At 44.4% G+C, this 17,310-nt stretch overlaps 1 protein-coding gene across 1 annotated transcript in view; it reads left to right on the top strand.

Annotated features, from left to right (window-relative positions):
• Positions 1-17,310, top strand: part of BMP6 (bone morphogenetic protein 6) — a 97,182-nt gene that overhangs the window by 66,151 nt on the left and 13,721 nt on the right. The window contains exons 2-3 of the mRNA XM_081014874.1: positions 867-1,059; positions 13,640-13,788. Coding sequence (XP_080871000.1) covers positions 867-1,059; positions 13,640-13,788 — 342 coding nt within the window. The remainder of the gene's footprint in view (positions 1-866; positions 1,060-13,639; positions 13,789-17,310) is intronic.

Genomic DNA, 17,310 nt, shown 5'->3' with positions numbered 1-17,310 from the left:
ACTTAACTCAGTGGCAAAGCTTTCACTGGGTTATACTGGATTTGGGCTATAAGCTTGTTTGATATGCCGGTACAATAGCAAATTCTGTACAAAATGTCTGAGTATGTGGCCCTGGTCTTGTATTCTGATGTGCCTAATGTAGTTCCATCTCTGAAAAATAAGTAACAGGAATTTCAGATGGCATGGCATTCCCATGCACACTGCATCCACGTTATTTGGGAAAAGTCAAGAAATAATTGTAACAAATACTTTTAATCGTTTCACGTCAACAGAGATAAGAAAATGTGGCTATGTCAAGTATGAATGGGTGCAGGGCCGTCTTAAGCATATCCGGCACCGTGGTGCAAAGCTCCCTCCAGCGCCACACCCTGTTTCCCAGAGTTTTTTAGGGAGGACAGTGGTGCTGCCGGGGCTGGAGGAGGTGGGCAGCTCCTTCGGCGGGGAAGGGGCAGAGGCGGGACGTGGCGCCTCCTGGCTCAGCTAGCCGCTTTGTGCTGCGGTGACCATGGCAGACGGAGGCTCCGGACGCGGCGCTGCTTTGGCGCGGCATGGCAGAGGCGGGCAAGGGCGGCGAGCTGATGCCGGGAGGCGCTGTGTCCAGCCTCTGCCTCTTCCCTGGCGCCCTCCAGAACTTGGTGCCCGGGCACCCCGCACCACTGGGCTCTATGGGTAAGACGCCCCTGAATGGGTGAATGAAAGATCTCACTTGCTTCAATTCCATACAGGCTGTCTTATGAAATTTCAGTTGCTTTTTAATTTGAAATACTTGAAGCTTGACCATTTTCTGGGGCACTTTTTGAAACAAAATAGAGTGAGAATGTGGAGAAATCACAGTTAAATTGAATTGTCTTGTTTGTTTTAAACAGTTGAATATGACAAGGAGTTCACACCTTACCAGCGACACCACAAGGAATTCAAGTTTAATTTGTCTCGGATTCCAGAAGGAGAGGCTGTTACCGCTGCCGAGTTCCGAATCTACAAGGATTGTGTTTTCGGGGGCTTTAAAAACCAAACCTTTCTGATTAGCATCTATCAAGTATTGAAAGAACATCAGAACAGGTTTGTGCCTTTCACTGCTAAAACTGTAAAACCTGGAGGGAGGGAGACTGTGACTTAATTTCCACCCCTTTTGTTGGCAGAAATCATTTACTGGATACACTTAAGTTGGCTGGGAAAATAAGTCTCATTTAACTCATTTGGACTGGCTTCAGAGTAGACATATATAGGATTGGACTGTTTAATATGGTTCTCTTTTTTTGTAACATCTTTATTGAAAGTTCAAAAAGCACATAACTATATGTGCACCAAACATGGTGAGATGCAAACAAAAAAGAGAAAGAGAGAAACAAAACCCATGTAGAAGGAAAAACAAAGGGGGGAGGGGGGAAACCCAAAACTGTATATTTTACAAGGTTGTTACTGTTCTTCACCAGATCTTCACCTATTACAGTATTTGTCACAATGGATTCCAAATACCATTGAATTTGTCCATGGCAAGTCTGCGTTTATATGCAAGTTATTCATATGCTGCGAGTTGGTATAAGTCTTTAATCCAATCGTAGAAAAGAGCCGCATTTTTATTTTTCCAATTCATCATTATCAGTCTTTTTGCTGTGGTAAGGGCACGGAGAGTCCAGTCATATTGTCCTTTTGTAAGGTTCCATGTGCTGGGTATATAATTCAAGAGGATATTTTGCTCTGTAAATGTAAGGTTGCTCTGTATAGCTCTGTTGATGGTTTCAGTTACCTTCTGCCAGAAATCTTTCAATATAGGGCAGTGAAAAAACATATGTTTTAGAGAAGCATTATCCCTATTGCATCTCCAACATCTCCATACCTTAGATAGCCTCTTTTTTAAACAAACGTAATTGAGTCCAGTATATTCTAAATATTATTTTTTGTTGCATGAGAGATTGTACTGTTTAATATGTTCCATCCCAAATAGGTTGGACCTGGCCGAATAAAGGTACCACCCTAAAATTCCTAACTCCTCCTGTCCAAAGTCCGTCATTCACTCAAAGTCAGCCCAGATAAGGAGGTTTTAGGGGGGCTTCTGAAACAGGCTCCAGCTGGGATTTCAGTGAGTCTCTGGAGGGAAGCTGTTCCATAGCTGATATCTATGATTTGTATTTCAATAGCAATGATTGGATATGAACAACATTAACACAACTGCATCAAGAAAGTTGTTTAGGGAGCCGCACTGCGGTGCCTAAAATAAAGACTGAGCAAGCCAGGTATTTGGAAACCAAAGTTTTATGTACTTTTAACTAAATTAGAACTGCCATTATACAAATCTATGTAGTATTCTTGGACAATTGCATTGTTTTTAGATTATACCGTGAATATGGTATACAGTACAGTGGTACTGATAAAGTGAACAAATGAGATTTTGTAAGTTAAAGGGCTGAACAGCATGGACATATGAAGGAGGACTTGCAGATGGGGAGTTTGAAGATGTGTCAAGCTGTGTGTGTCGAGTTGTGAGGAAGCTAGTCTGCTTGCATATAGAGGAAGGAGTACAGAGTCCATGTATATTGTGGTGTGTGTGTGTGTTTGTGTAATATCTAATTATAGGTATAGAAAGGGTATGGTGGAGGGGGAAAATACCATTGTGTTTTTATGGGTTCCCTATATACACCCCCCCCCTCCAATTTATGGAAAACTTTCAGTCGCGCTTTGTAACAGAATTGCATTCTAACTGGTGTGCGTCTGATCTCTTCTGATTACTGGATAATTTGACACTTGCTTCCATGGACCCTTCCATTTTGGCTAGCTAAGAAGGCATGAAAGCCCATCTGCAAGTTGTGCCAAACCAAGTCGTCTGTGTGTAGCTATTCCAAGCATCGTTGCAACACTATTTAATATACAGGCAATTCCCGGTTTAGGAGCATCTGAATGGCACACGGCCGCACACACATGCACAGCGCAGAACCTGTGGGAAATAGCCCCAAAATGTCATGAAAAGGGGCTGGTCTGGGCTTACGTGTGCTCTGTGGACGCTTGTGGAGGTCAGAACCCCCTTGCGAAACAAGGATTGCCCTTTATATATGTATATGGTGTTAAACACCTGCTGGCCCAACTCTGAGTTTATTTCATGAAAATTCCACAAACTGCAAGCTCTGTGAAACTGTCAGGCTCTAAAATAGGCATTGTGACCAAATGCATAAACTCAGGTTTGATCTCAAATGTGTGCTCTGCATTGGTCTCATCATGGGTGCATTTTAGATCTCATACAAACACTCCAGCAATCACCAGGAAGAAGCCTTGGCTCTTCTGAAGCCAGTGGGAGACTTGCCATTCACTTCAGTGGTGCCAGAATCACACCTTAGGGACTTGTTCTTGGGCCATGCAGTAGTAGCAACCATATCCAGGAAAGCCCAAAGTATGAATCCATACACGATCTCATAAGCATGGTTTTTTTAAAAAAAAATAATTCACTGTAGCTTCTTTGAATAATTTGGACCCAAATTTGCTTGGAACAATTCTGTCCCCTTATTATCTCTTTATCATTCTCCCTGCCCCATCTGCTAATTTAAAATGAGAACTTCTGCACAAGTTGCAGCTAACATGTTTTTCTTAATTTTTTGCTTCTTTTGTGTTGATGTTTCATTTGGAATATATTGCTTTCCTATTGGGAACAGTCTTTTAAGGCTCAAGAGTGGAGAGAAGGACAAAATTACTTAAAAGAAAAGAAAAGAAAAGAAAAAAAGAACACAAGCCAGCAACAGTTTCTAAGACACCGAGTTCCAGAAAATGTTCCATATAAGCCAAAAGTGAACAGCTGCCTTTTACTTAAACTACAGACTTCTCAGTCTTTTCTTTGAGACTAATGATGTGAGCAAATATGTCATGTTCCTTAACATTTGATGAGATGGTTTTCAATAACTATGAATCTATAGAGTTCGTGAAGGAAGCAAAGAGAGATTGCTCTGTTGTCCGCTTGGAAGTAGGATGACCACTTTTGAGTTGGGTTTGTTTGTTTAGTTTGAGGGCAAAGTCAATACAGCATTGACATGGTAAATCCCAGACTGTTTATGTCAGGCCTCACAATAGTTTTAAAAATTAGAGACTGTGAGCGTGGATTGAACCTAAAACCATACGATAGTTTTTGGAAACTTTGGTAGTAGAATCCTGGACTTTACTAATTCAGGCTACAGATCTTCCCACATAAACAATGACCTGCATGTAGCAAAGCAGTACATCAGAGAACATGCATAGCATGCCCACTTCCCTAATGTGTCCAGTTTGTTACACACAAAGGAAAATTTAAGTTGTTGTTGTTTAGTCGTTTAGCCGTGTCCGACTCTTCATGACCCCATGGACCAGAGCACGCCAGGCACTCCTGTCTTCAACTGCCTCCCGCAGTTTGTTCAGACTCATGCTGGTAGCTTTGAGAACACTATCCAACCATCTCGTCCTCTGTCGTCCCCTTCTCCTTGTGCCCTCCATCTTTCCCAACATCAGGGTCTTTTCCAGGGAGTCTTCTCTTCTCATGAGGTGGCCAAAGTATTGGAGCCTCAGCTTCACGATATGTCTTTCCAGTGAGCACTCAGGGCTGATTTCCTTAAGAATGGATAGGATTGATCTTCTTGCAGTCCATGGGACTCTCAAGAGTCTCCTCCAGCACCATAATTCAAAAGCATCAATTCTTCGGCGATCAGCCTTCTTTATGGTCCAGCTCTCACTACATACATCACTACTGGGGAAACCATAGCTTTAACTATACGGATGACTGCCTTGCCGTGACGAAGGGGCTTGAATAACTCAGAGAAGCTATGAACTATGCCGAACAGGGCACCCAAGATGGACAGGTCATAGTGGAGAGTTAAGACCAAATGTGATCCACCTGGAGGAGGAACCGGCAAGCCACTCCAGTATCCCTGCCAAGAAAACTCCAAGGACAAAATTTAATTTGGGGAACATTAAAAAAAGACCTGTTTTGCCAAACCTTTCTCTGCCATGTTGTAGAGATGGCCAAGAGTCAGGCACCCCTGAATTCTATTTACTTATTTATCACATTGGTACTTGATACTTAGTTTATTTTATGAGGTATCATAAAAAAGATTAAATTTTGCATATAGATTGGGGCTTGTCAGGCAAAACCTTGACTTGTAATGATTTTGCAGAGACAGAATTGCCTAATGGAGAAGTGGCAAATAGATAAGATCATCTAATCCAGCGTTTCCCAAACTTGGGTCTCCAGCTGTTTTTGGACTACAATTCCCATCATCCCTGACCACGAGGTCCTGCTAGCTAGGGTCCCTAGCTGTTTTTGGACTACAACTCCCATCATCCCTAGCCATGGAGTTGAGCACAATGTTGATCTAACCCATTAGCTTAACGAGCTGCTGCGTTGTTTGAATTACTTGAATATAATTTTTGAATGTATCGTCATTTAAATGCATGCCCAAAGTACTTCTTAAACTAGCAAGGTGTCTTAGGGGAACATTATTGTAGTGCTACCATTTAAGGCAACACAAAAGTAGAAATGGTGCTTGTGGAATTGTTACGGTATTTATAATTATAAAAGCCATTCAGCCTAATGTAATTTAGGCACATCTTTTCTTTTTTTAAAAAAGAGGGTTTTAAAAGTCTTAATGAATAGTCATAATGAAGCTTCCTTTTCCATCTTTTAGGGCTCTTAAAAATAATAATAATAATACAGGGGGAAAGTTGTGGTAGTGGTTTTAAATCACATCATCATTGCAGACCACATTTTATCATTACGAAAACCGCTGGCATTGTTAACAAAACATAATGGAAAGATTAATGATATTCTTGTAAGGTAGGTCAGGTTTCTGGCCAACCTTAGCATCCCTTGGAGAAAACTACACAGCTTTTCTTCAATTGTTTGTGAAGGCAATAACCCTAGTAAAAGAAAATGATGGTAACATTTGACCTTATTTCAAGAGGAACCATCTAAGTTGAAACCACAACATTCTCTTACCTCTTTCCCCATGAGTTATTTCTTCCCTGATTTAATGACAGTTCTTAAATCAGGGCACAGGAATTTGTTGAAATAATATAGTTTTTTTTAAAAAAAATCTCTCTTGCTTGAAGACCAGTGTAATGCACCAGTGTAAGCACAGATAATGGCTTATCAAACACCTGCCAAGCTCATATTGGAAGTTTTTTCATGATATAGCAAGTTGTGAGTAGTTTGGAGGATGTGTAAGACTGTATCAAATTACAATTATCAGTTGTTGTTATATTTATAACATATAAGAGAAAATAGTTTTAAAATAATTAAACTGTAATATAATTACTTCTCGTGGTAATATGCTCCCTATGGAACACCCTCCCATCAGATGTCAAGGAGATAAAGAACTACACAACTTTTAGAAGACATCTGAAGGCAGCCCTATATCGGGAAGTTTTTAATGTTTGATATTGTATTATGTTTTTATATTCTTCTGGAAGCTGCCCAGAGTGACCAGGGAAAGCCAGCCAGATGGGTGAGGTAACAACAACTTTTATTATTATTATGAAAACAATCTAGTAAAGAAGAGCACAGCACTATTAAAGTCTAACTTTCAGCTTCTTGTGCCTAAACCATGTCAGCACCACATCAAAAATCTGTTTGAATTTGGCAATAATTAAAGGTAAAATTGCTAGGAAAGGAAACACACCTGTGACAGCCCAGTGAACTGAGTGGGAAATTGTGCAAGAGTATACATTCAGAAGGATATAAGGTCAATGCAGACTTTGAAGCACCAGTCGTAAAAGAGTCCAAAGGATGAGCTACCATGTTTTCTGAAGCATCTACAACTAGTAATCCTGCCATTAGGTAGTGTAACTTGTTTCACAAAGAAAATGCAGGAATCTGGAGATGTAAAAGGAAGTTTGGTAGAATGACTAGGAGGAGGAAAAGCAAAAGATATTGCATCTCTGGCTCTTATCAACTAGAGAGGCACGGATCCAAATTAGGCAGATGGAGTCTACACACTTTGAGGGAAAGAGCAACAACACGGGAGCCTCAAGACTGGCCTGTGGTTGGGCTGAAATCCTGAAAACAGTAATATAGATCACCTGTGTGAATGGCTCATCTAGGGAATCCAGTCACCAGCTGTTCAAGATCTCATTCACCCTGCGAATCCTTGCCTTAAGGGACAACAGATCCACCTGTAAGCTGCTGACCACTGTAGGAATGTGAGGCTACAGACAAAAGTATGGTCCCTTGCAAGCCAGTGCTTGCAACTTGGAACAGTTACCGGGATCTGCAGCAAATTATAAGGGAAGTATGTTGGCCTTTGGTATCTGCTCTCCTTGGAAGTGACCATAGCCTGGCAGATCCCGGGTCTGCCTTGACAGACAGCCAAAATGGGGCTCCATCTATCTCTCTTTCTCCAAGGTCATACCTGGTTCATTATCAAATGCAAAGGTTTGTAGTAGATTTTCCAGATATGATTGTCAAGAAGCTAGTATCCCTGTGACTAGAAGATTAAAAAAAAGTGTTGAGTTCGTGGTGATGATGGCAGCTGAATGTTAGATCTCTCTGGAAAAGAGGTAATTCATTTGGAAGGAGGCCTTTAAAGTGAGAGGAAAGTAAATGGAATTTATTTTTAGAAAGCGGTTGTTTACATAATATAGAAAGAAACTTTGAAATTTTCTTTACCCCCTTGAGGTGTCAGGTCAGAAGGACAGGACTGAAGCTTTGTGGCTGATCAAATATATAAAGCCTTGGGCTTGATTATTTTTTTCAAAGGTAAATATCCTGTTAACTCCCCCCTCCTCAACCCTTCCCCCCTTCCCCCCCAATCCTCCTACACTGTCCAAACAACTAGTCTATTAAAAACCACAAGTCTGTGGCATGAGATGATGATCAAAGGGCGATACTCCATCTCAATGGGTAGTGTTTGTCTTGCTCTTTTTGCACGGGAACTGTTTATTAAAGGCGGCCTGGTGCTTGTGTATAGGTTATTGCAGAAGTAAATAGAGAAGAAAGGGTGGAACTCTACTGTTGATATTCCTTTACTCGAGTGCACCACATATTAATTATAATTGTATTTATTATATTGAGGGACGCGGGTGGCGCTGTGGGTTAAACCAGAGAGCCTAGGACTTGCCGATCAGAAGGTCGGGGGTTCGAATCCCCGCGATGGGGTGAGCTCCCGTTGCTCAGTCCCTGCTCCTGCCAACCTAGCAGTTCAAAAGCATGTCAAAGTGCAAGTAGATAAATAGGTACCGCTCTGGCGGGAAGGTAAACGGTGTTTCCATGTGCTGCTCTGGTTTGCCAGAAGCGGCTTAGTCATGCTGGCCACATGACCCGGAAGCTGTACGCCGGCTCCCTCGGCCAATAAAGCGAGATGAGCACCGCAACACCAGAGTCGTCCGCGACTGGACCTAATGGTCAGGGGTCCCTTTACCTTTACCTTTAACAGTATTAAATCCCCCCATCCCAACAGGAAATTGAGCCAAACCAGTGCCTGAGTTTCTAATTCAAAATTGGGTTGCAGTATGTCCAGGATTTCCCAGATATATCCAGAATACCGCAGTCGGCAGCAGTGTACGCGCTGAAATCGGTAAAACGCCCAGGAAAATCCGGAAGCATGGCAGCCCATAGCTGCTGGAGTTAGCAGGTCAAAGATTTCGCCCAATGCAGGAAGGATATACTAATATATACGGCTTGCATTTAAATGCAGAGTAGTAGCCTGTGCCCACAAACACTCTCATAACTTAAGTTTAAAAAAATATCCTTCCTGTGGTGACCACTGTGCTCAGTCTAGACTGCTATGTCAACGTGTTGTTGAAGAATAGTAAACAAATGAAAAAAGTAGTAGTTCGGCATGAAGAACCTTTTAGTGAGTTTGGGATAATTAATGGCTCAGTAAATGGCTGCTGATGTGTAATAGTCCTGTTAAGAACCTGAGTAATGCTGACCTTTGAAGACAGGCCAAAAACTGTGGTCCTTAGAACCATAATTAAAATAAGAGGACCCTGTCTGAAACTCAATGGCTTGAAGAAAGTGTTCTGTTTGTTCTCACTGCATTTTCAGGGATATTTCTGCCTGGTTGAAAAAATACATAACTGAAGGGCTGGATAGAGAGTGTAGGAAAGTAGGCAATGTTGAGAAAAAAACACGTATATATGAAATATAGCTTTTTATAGCTCTGATGTTTTGCTGTGGCAGTGCTCCATGGTGTGATGTGTGCTCAAGGAAGAGAGGAAAAATTATTTTAATCTGGCTGCCTCAGTAATATAGAAGCAAAACCAGTAGCCAATTACGTAAATTTCTATAATATAATTGGTGCTGAGGTAAATGATTAGAATGAATAAAAATCTTCCAGCTTCTTGCCCAAAGAAAGAAGTTTTAGTTTTATAGTAAAAGAAATGTTTAGATTTCATGGAAAACGTCATCTTCAGTTGCAAAAGTGCTTGTCCTGCAAATGCTCTAAATAGGTGTCAGGATGTATCGGTTTAAGAATAGTAGCTCTGAGGCGATATTTATAAAATAGCAAATGGACATTCTTCCTCGAAAAGCTGAAGCTAATTTTTCCGTTCTCAAGAGCCTTGTGGGATAGAAATTCCAGAAATAAATGATTTCTGTGTCAGCAACAGAGTCCATATTGCTTAGGTAGTCCTGGTCACTGCTTTCTTTTTTTCTAGCTCATGTGTTTGATGGCCTTATTTATTCTTGAAGGGGTTTACTGAAAAGTAAAAACAGTGTGTGTATTGTGTGTACACATACAAATACATATGTACATAAACATATGTATGTAGGCAATGCCCAATCTCTTGATTGAGTAGTATAGCAGCATAAAAATGCCCAGGATAGAACTGAAGAGATCTAGTTCACATCCTGAGTCAACCATGGAGCTCAGCAGATGACATTGGGCTAGTTGCACGCGCGCGCGCGCACACACACACACACACACACACACATTAATATTACAGTGGTACCTCGGGTTACATACGGTTATAGACTCCGCTAACCCAGAAATAGTACCTTGGGTTAAGAACTTTGCTTCAGGATGAGAACAGAAATCGTGTGGCGGCGGCAGTGGGAGGCCCCATTAGCTAAAGTGGTGCTTCAGGTTAAGAACAGTTTCAGGTTAAGAATGGACCTCTGGAACGAGTTAAATACTTAACCCAAGGTACCACTGTATTAAAAATTTCCAATCAAACCAAATTATATATTAAAAATTATCCAATAATCAAACAATCCCAATATTATGCCTAATTATAAAGTATTAATATTTTTTAGCTGAGTTCCCATGCTTCGAGATCAGAGGGAATCCTAATCATCTCATAGTTCTACTGCATTTCAAAGTATTACAATAATTCCCTTAATACATTCTGATGTTAATCCTTCATTGTTTTCAACAGCCTCTGCATTCATTCTGCAAGTGAGTTTAAGCCCAAATAAAATGTTTCTGTGTGGATTTTATGTCTTTACTCTTCTTTTTTATAGTCCTAATCTGTAGTCCAGGATTCCCCTCTGTAAATTCACACCCTCTCTTCACAAACTGGTGTTTCTGCCGAATCAGTCCAGGAGACTTCCACTGCAGGTAGCTGCCATATTGACAAACAGTCCAGATAAAATCAAATTGTGGCGTCTGCCCAATGTTGTTCCTTAACCAGCTGCTATTCAAACATTAGTTTTTCCCAGGCGGGCAGTGGCAGTGGCGGGGGGGGGGGGGTTACCAAGTAAACTGGAAGTACAACTATCAAAGAGTAAAATTTACAGATGGGTAGCCGTGTTGGTCTGCCATAGTCGAAATAAAAAAATTCCTTCCTGTAGCACCTTAAAGACCAACTAAGTTAGTTCTTGGTATAAGCTTTCGTGTGCATGCACACTTCTTCAGATACACTGAAACAGAAGTTACCAGATCCTTCTATATATTGAGAAGGTGGGGAGGGGTATTACTTAAAAGAAAGAGAAGCTGCTGAATTACAACTCATTACCAAACTTAAAACAATGGAGAAACCTGGTCTGAACAGAGACATCGGATTCTTATCTCATTATACATGACTAAGCCATTTCTCACCTTCTCACCCCTTGCCTTTTCCTGTAAGACCTATTACAGTCGTTAAGAGTCGTCAACAGGCTCATCTCAGCTATCTGCCAATCTCCGATTCCCACCACCCTTCTAAGTAATACCCCTCCCCACCTTCTCAATATATAGAAGGATCTGGTAACTTCTGTTTCAGTGTATCTGAAGAAGTGTGCATGCACACGAAAGCTTATACCAAGAACTAACTTAGTTGGTCTTTAAGGTGCTACAGGAAGGATTTTTTTTATTTCAAAGAGTAAAATGTTAGAGGTTTACCCCCTGCCCCCCATAGCAATATAATTTGATTCAGCTAGCTGGTCAGTCTACTTTTGGTTTCACTCCTGCTTCCTTGCTGAATTAATACTGCGTCAGAAACCTCCCAAGCAGATATCCAATGTTCTTTGGCATTTCTCCAGTCGTTAATGAGATGTCTCTTCTACTCCAATGTAATAAATCGGGGAGGGCTAGTCACACACTCTTATCCCTACAACAACCCTGTAAAGTAGGTTAGGCTAAGATTGCATGGGAAGGGGGTGTGAACATGTATATGCTGCGAACAGCTCCTGGCGAGCAAAATCTGAATTGTGTTTCTTTGTGAATGGAGATGGCTCAGATTTAAGACTCTTAAATCTCATGGTTGTGGATTTGAGTCCCGTGTTGGGCCAAAGACTCCTGTGTTGCAGAGGGTTGGTCTCGATGACCCTTGGGGTCCCTTCCAACTCTACGGTTTGCCGTTTAAACATTTCACCGCAACACAATATGTTTAAATTAGATGGCTTCCCCCAAAGAATCCTGGGAACTGTGGTTTAAGGGTGCTGGAGATTGAAGCTCTTTGAGGGGTAAAATTACAGTTCTTAGGATTATTTTTTTGAGGAGGAACCAAGACAAGGTTCTATGAATGAATGGATCTTTCTTAGCAAGAGGACAATTCTTCTGTACTGCAGGTGATGAAGAAAGGTTAGGCCAGGTCGTCATGAGGAGTGGAAATCGGGCATGAAAAACACAGCATGCTGCCAGCTGTTTCAGAAAAGAGCTGCATAGTTTTTAGAGTATGTGTGGTCCGGTTTCTCCTCTAGTTAGTATTCTACTGCAAACAAACAGGTGTGGGTCTCGGGGGTGGGGGTGGGGGTTGTGTTTCTGCCTGGGGACCAGCTTGCAGAATGTGTGTATTTACACCTGAATTGGGAAGGAGTCAGTGTACTTAAGAAAGTTTACCGCAAGTCCCTCAGGGACCTGTTTGCTTTTTTGGAAATCAGTTTGGAAACTGTGCATCTGCACCTGACTTGAAAAGGCAGAGCTTTCAGTCATTTTGTAAATACATAGCAGCTGCTCTTGTGGCTAAAGTGGTGGAGTTTCGAACTTAAGGTCTAAATATTCAGACCTGCTGAAAGGTGGTTCAAAGTGCAGAACGGACTTTGCTGTGTGAAGATTTCTATGAGTCATCTCCTTTGGTGATTTAAATGTTAATTTAATCCATCTGGCTTTTAGTGGTAAGCCAGTGAACAGGGAATAACACATTTTGTACGAATTAATGTTTGAAAACCGTAAATATTAGTGGGACAGGTTGTGGCATATAGGTATTTCCCAATGCCATCATGTAAGTCCACTGAATTTGGGCTAACAGACTCAAACAGCAGATTTATCTTCAGGCCATTGACACATTGCTCCCGATAAGCTATATGCTTGTGTGAATGGACGTAGAAACGATGACTTTGGGTAAAAAAAAAGTTTTTATCAAGTTCTATCTTCTCATGAGGAAAAAATGTTCTCTCCAATTCAGAGACTCCCTTATCGCCCCTTTGTATAAACATTTCGTCATTTTGCAGAGTGGCTCTTAAACTAGGGTCATTGTCTTCATTGTAGGGCTTAGCTTCACATTTCTAAAACAAAACACGCATACGTAACAAAAGTGTGATTGCTCCTTGATCTGGCGAGGAGAATTTGCTTGTGTGTGTGAGCGTAACACTTTTTCCATGTGCCATTTCTCTGCTTTGTAAAAAAATAAAAAAAAATCATAACCTCCTCAGTTCCGAATATGTTTCCCTCTGCAAACACACATTTCAAACTCCTGAAGAGCAAGCAACAGGCTGGAATATGCAAGTGTTGTTCAGTTCTGCAAATGGTTCAGTTATCTCTCAGTGGTTCCCACTGAGTTTTGTATGGTGGTGTATTGGTAGGGGAGAGCAGGAAAGCACAGCTCTGTGGTGCTTAGTTTGGGGATAAGAGATCCTTTGAACTGTCCCATGCCTGGCATCTGATTACATCAGGTGATTGGCCAGGTGTGCATGGTTTCCCCAAACAGCCTTGTGGGACAACTTAAGAGGGCTGGCAGGCCCAATTAGGCCCATGGCTTGGTGTAGAGGAAGTCAGAGAATGAGGAAACGAATTAAGAAGAGACTGGATACTTCTTTCGTTTGGCATATTAATAATATGATGATGATGATGATTGGGCAGGGAACAGTTGAATGCATGTAAAATCAGGATTTAAGGCTGTGTTTAAATTTATAGTGATAGCTGAGAAGTGTTTCTAACATTGCCTCCTGCTAGCGAAGAAGCTGTGAAAGCAAATGGGAAATTTGGACCAGAATAATAGTAAAATGCTCTCTCTGCTCCTCCCTCCTCCCCTCCCCTTTCTTCTTCTTCAGAGATTCAGATCTGTTTTTGCTGGACACCAGAGCAGTATGGGCCTCCGAAGAAGGCTGGCTGGAGTTTGACATCACTGCCACCAGCAACATGTGGGTGATAAACCCTCAGCATAACTTGGGACTCCAGATGAGCGTGGTGACCAGGGACGGTAGGTAACAGGCCAACATACTTTAAACATCTGGCAAATGTCCTAGTCATTAATTGGAAGCTCTGTTTATAGTCTTCAGCTGTGATGTGATGATCTGGCTAATGTAGCCAAGCACACAGCTGTGATGTGATGGCCGGGCTGTGGATCCAACTGCACATATTGGGAAGCTGCTCTCTCTAGGCTGCATGGCCTATGTCTGTGGCTGTGAAATTTTGGGAATGCCTGACTTCTGGATGCGGGGGGTTCGGGGTTGGGGAAGGTGCTTACAGCAAAGTTTTTCTGAAATATAAATGTCAGGGGTTCAGGAGCAGAGGCAAGGGCAAGGGAGGAAACAGAGAGCGAGGGAGAGGAGGCAGAAGAAAAGATGAGTGATGACGACGACCCGAGATCTCCGAGTCTTTCCAGTGAATCAGAAGATTCACAGAAAGGAGCACCAGTGGCCAGGGCAAGGGGGGAGCCTAGGGGGACACCCCAGGAAGATAGAGCCAGAGGGGACTCAGAGGGGAGCAGTTGGAAATCAGGACCAGCGTCACCGCCAGAGAGCAGGGAAGAGGAAGGGCGCCAGGGATCAAGCGCTGGCAGCTCACAACAGGGGGGAGGGCACGAGTCAGGAGTGGCCACACCTCCATCGGGGAGCGAAGAAACGGTCAGACGGAAGGTGGAAGGTTGGGCGCGCTTGCCAAGTTCAAATGCACAGGAAGGTGGCGCAGTAGGCAGCCCGGAAAGGGAGCCAGGTCCTAAAGCCCGCCGAAAGGAGGGAGAAGAGTCAGGGGGGTCAGCGTCAGCGTCAGAGGAATCCCGGAAGGAAGAGACCCCGGGGGGCAGAGGGACCCAGAGAAGAACAGTCAGGCGGAAAAGGTGGAGCAAGGCTAGGATATTAAGTTGGTGTACAAGGGGCGGAGACTCAGATGGAGCTTCGCCGATCTAACCATGAGACGTAGAGTTGCACGCAGCAGCTTGAGAATGGAAACTGTAACTCAATAAAGACTTTTATTTAATGATCGCTGGCTAGCGTGATCCTCTGTGAGCTAGGATCTGGAAGCAGCTCTGACAGTAAGCTCCATCCCTAGATTGTGGGCATCTACGTCCTCGCGGAGAGGAGAGAAAGCGGGTGCCTACTAGCGAGCTCACGAACGGCAGACAACATGACGGCCGAACAGCAGATAGTGGAACTCAGAGAAGCAGTGACACGACTGAATGCCGAGGCTCTTGCATCCAGGAAGAGAGAGGAGGACGCAGCTGCCGCCTACAGGGATCTCCAGGTCAGGTTGGAAGTGCTTACGAAGCAAGGGCAACTGACACCCAAACCGGAGGGGATTGGGTTGGGGAGACGAACAGGCGGTCTGGTCTCTCACTTCGATGGGAATTTGCAACAGTACCCCAACTTTAGAGCAGATGTAATGTGTGCACTGCAACTGCTGAACAAAGACTTTAGAGATGAGCAAGAGAAGGTGGGATTCATCATGTCCCATTTGCATGGAGATGCTAAAGCATGGCTGCGCAATTTGTGGAGAGATAATGATCCGGCGCTCCAAAATGCGGATGCCTTTATTAAAGCGATGGATGGGTGCTTTTTATCAAGCATTGACGTGGATCTTGCTCGGCAGGAGATACATGGACTGAAGCAAGGGAGGGCCAGCGTAAGGCAGTACCATGCCCGCTTTTTCGCTTTGGTCAGTGCCCTGGAATGGGACAGAGATTCGGCTCCTGTAAGAGACCTGTTTTGGGAGGGATTGCACGGCTCGGTTAAAGATGAAATTGAGAGGGGGGAGAGACCCCGGACCACGCAGGAGATCGTTCAGAGGGCGCTGGCGGTGGGGGTGCGGCTGGAAGGACGTCCGTGGAGCAGGGACGAAGGGCGTGGAGGGCGCGAACCAGCCAGGGGCTCCTCCTTCCTTCCCAGAGAAGCAGCGCGTGCGCAATCCACGCCTCCGCCAGGAGGAGGAGCGGAACCTATGGAGGTTGGAGGTGCAAGGGCTCAGTCAGCAGCCAGAGCCCTAGCACCGGCAGCAGTGAAAGCGAAGCCTCCTAGAGGGAACAGGAAGTGTTACATCTGCGATGATCCACAGCATATGGCGAAAGAGTGTCCCCAGAGGCTCCACAAGCACACTGCAGCCTCAGCAATGGTAACTGCAGCAACGCAGCAAGGACAACCACAGCAGGGAAACGAAGGAGTCTGGTTGGAGGAAGAGGCACTGGGGCCCAACCAGACGTGTCAGTGAAGCAGTCCCCAGAGATTTTACAGCCCATGGACCCCCTCCCGCCCAAACCGGTAGTGAAGCTCACCGCGTCGCTCCAGCTGCCCAATGGAATCACCATGGACGTGCCAATCACCATTGACTCCGGAAGCAATGCGGACTTTATAGGGCAGGACTTTGTCGACCGGCACGCTATACAGTTGCTGCCTGCCACGCTGCCCCTGCAGGTTGTCACGGTGGATGGCAGGGAGCTGCTAGGGGGGCAAGTGGTGAAGCAGACGCCACCAATGGTGATGCGACTTGGGAATCACAGGGAAATCATCAGCTTCAATGTCACTCAACTATCGGACACGCCCATTGTATTGGGCATGAGTTGGCTGGACAAGCACAGCCCGACGCTGGCTTGGTACCAGAGGCAGCTGACCTTCGGCTCTTCCTTTTGCGCTGAACACTGCATCGTGCCCAGGCAGGAAGGAGGGGAAGAGGAGTCACAGCTGCAGCTAGGCACGCTGCAAGCGGTCCCCCACAAGTACGCAGAATTTTTGGAGGTTTTCTGCGAGAAAGAGGCAGACAGGCTACCCCCCCACAGACCATATGACTGCAAAATTGACCTGCTGCCGGGGGCGGCGCTACCCAAAGGGAAGCTGTATTCCATGTCTGAGGACGAACTGCAGGAACTCAAAGAGTTCATAGATCATAATTTGGAGCGCGGTTTCATCCGAGAGTCCAAGGCAGCAGGGGGCAGTCCGGTATTCTTTGTTAAGAAGCGGGACACGCCCCAAAAAAGACTTGTAGTGGACTTTCGCATCTTGAACAGTGTGACCAAGCCATCGGACTTCCCCATGCCCCGAATCGACGACCTCCTCGCAAAGGTACGGAAGGGCAGAGTGTTCACCAAGTTGGACCTGCGAGGGGCATACAACCTCATTCGCATGCGGGAGGGAGATGAGTGGAAGACAGCCATGTTCACGCCCCTGGGCACCTACGAATATAGAGTTATGCCTTTTGGATTGCAAAATGGCTCCCACGTTTTTCAAGCTTTCATGCATCACGTGTTGGCGGGGCTCCTCTACAAGACGTGCGTCTGTTTCTTGGATGACATCCTGATCTTTTCGGAATCGCAGCAGGAGCATGACAGACACGTCAAGGAAGTGCTGAGCAGGCTACAGCAACATAGGCTTTACGCCAAGCTGGAGAAGTGCCAATTCGACGTGACCGAGGTGGATTTCCTGGGCTACAAGTTGTCTGATAAAGGGCTCGCCATGGACAGCGCCAAGGTCCGAGCAGTGTTGGATTGGAAAAGCCCACGCAACCGGAAGGAGGT

Source organism: Podarcis pityusensis (assembly GCF_964106645.2).
Source record: "Podarcis pityusensis genome assembly, chromosome: 7".
Classification (NCBI taxonomy): domain Eukaryota; kingdom Metazoa; phylum Chordata; class Lepidosauria; order Squamata; family Lacertidae; genus Podarcis; species Podarcis pityusensis.
Note: the sequence above shows the minus strand (reverse complement) of the source record. Positions and strands in the feature narration are given on the sequence as shown.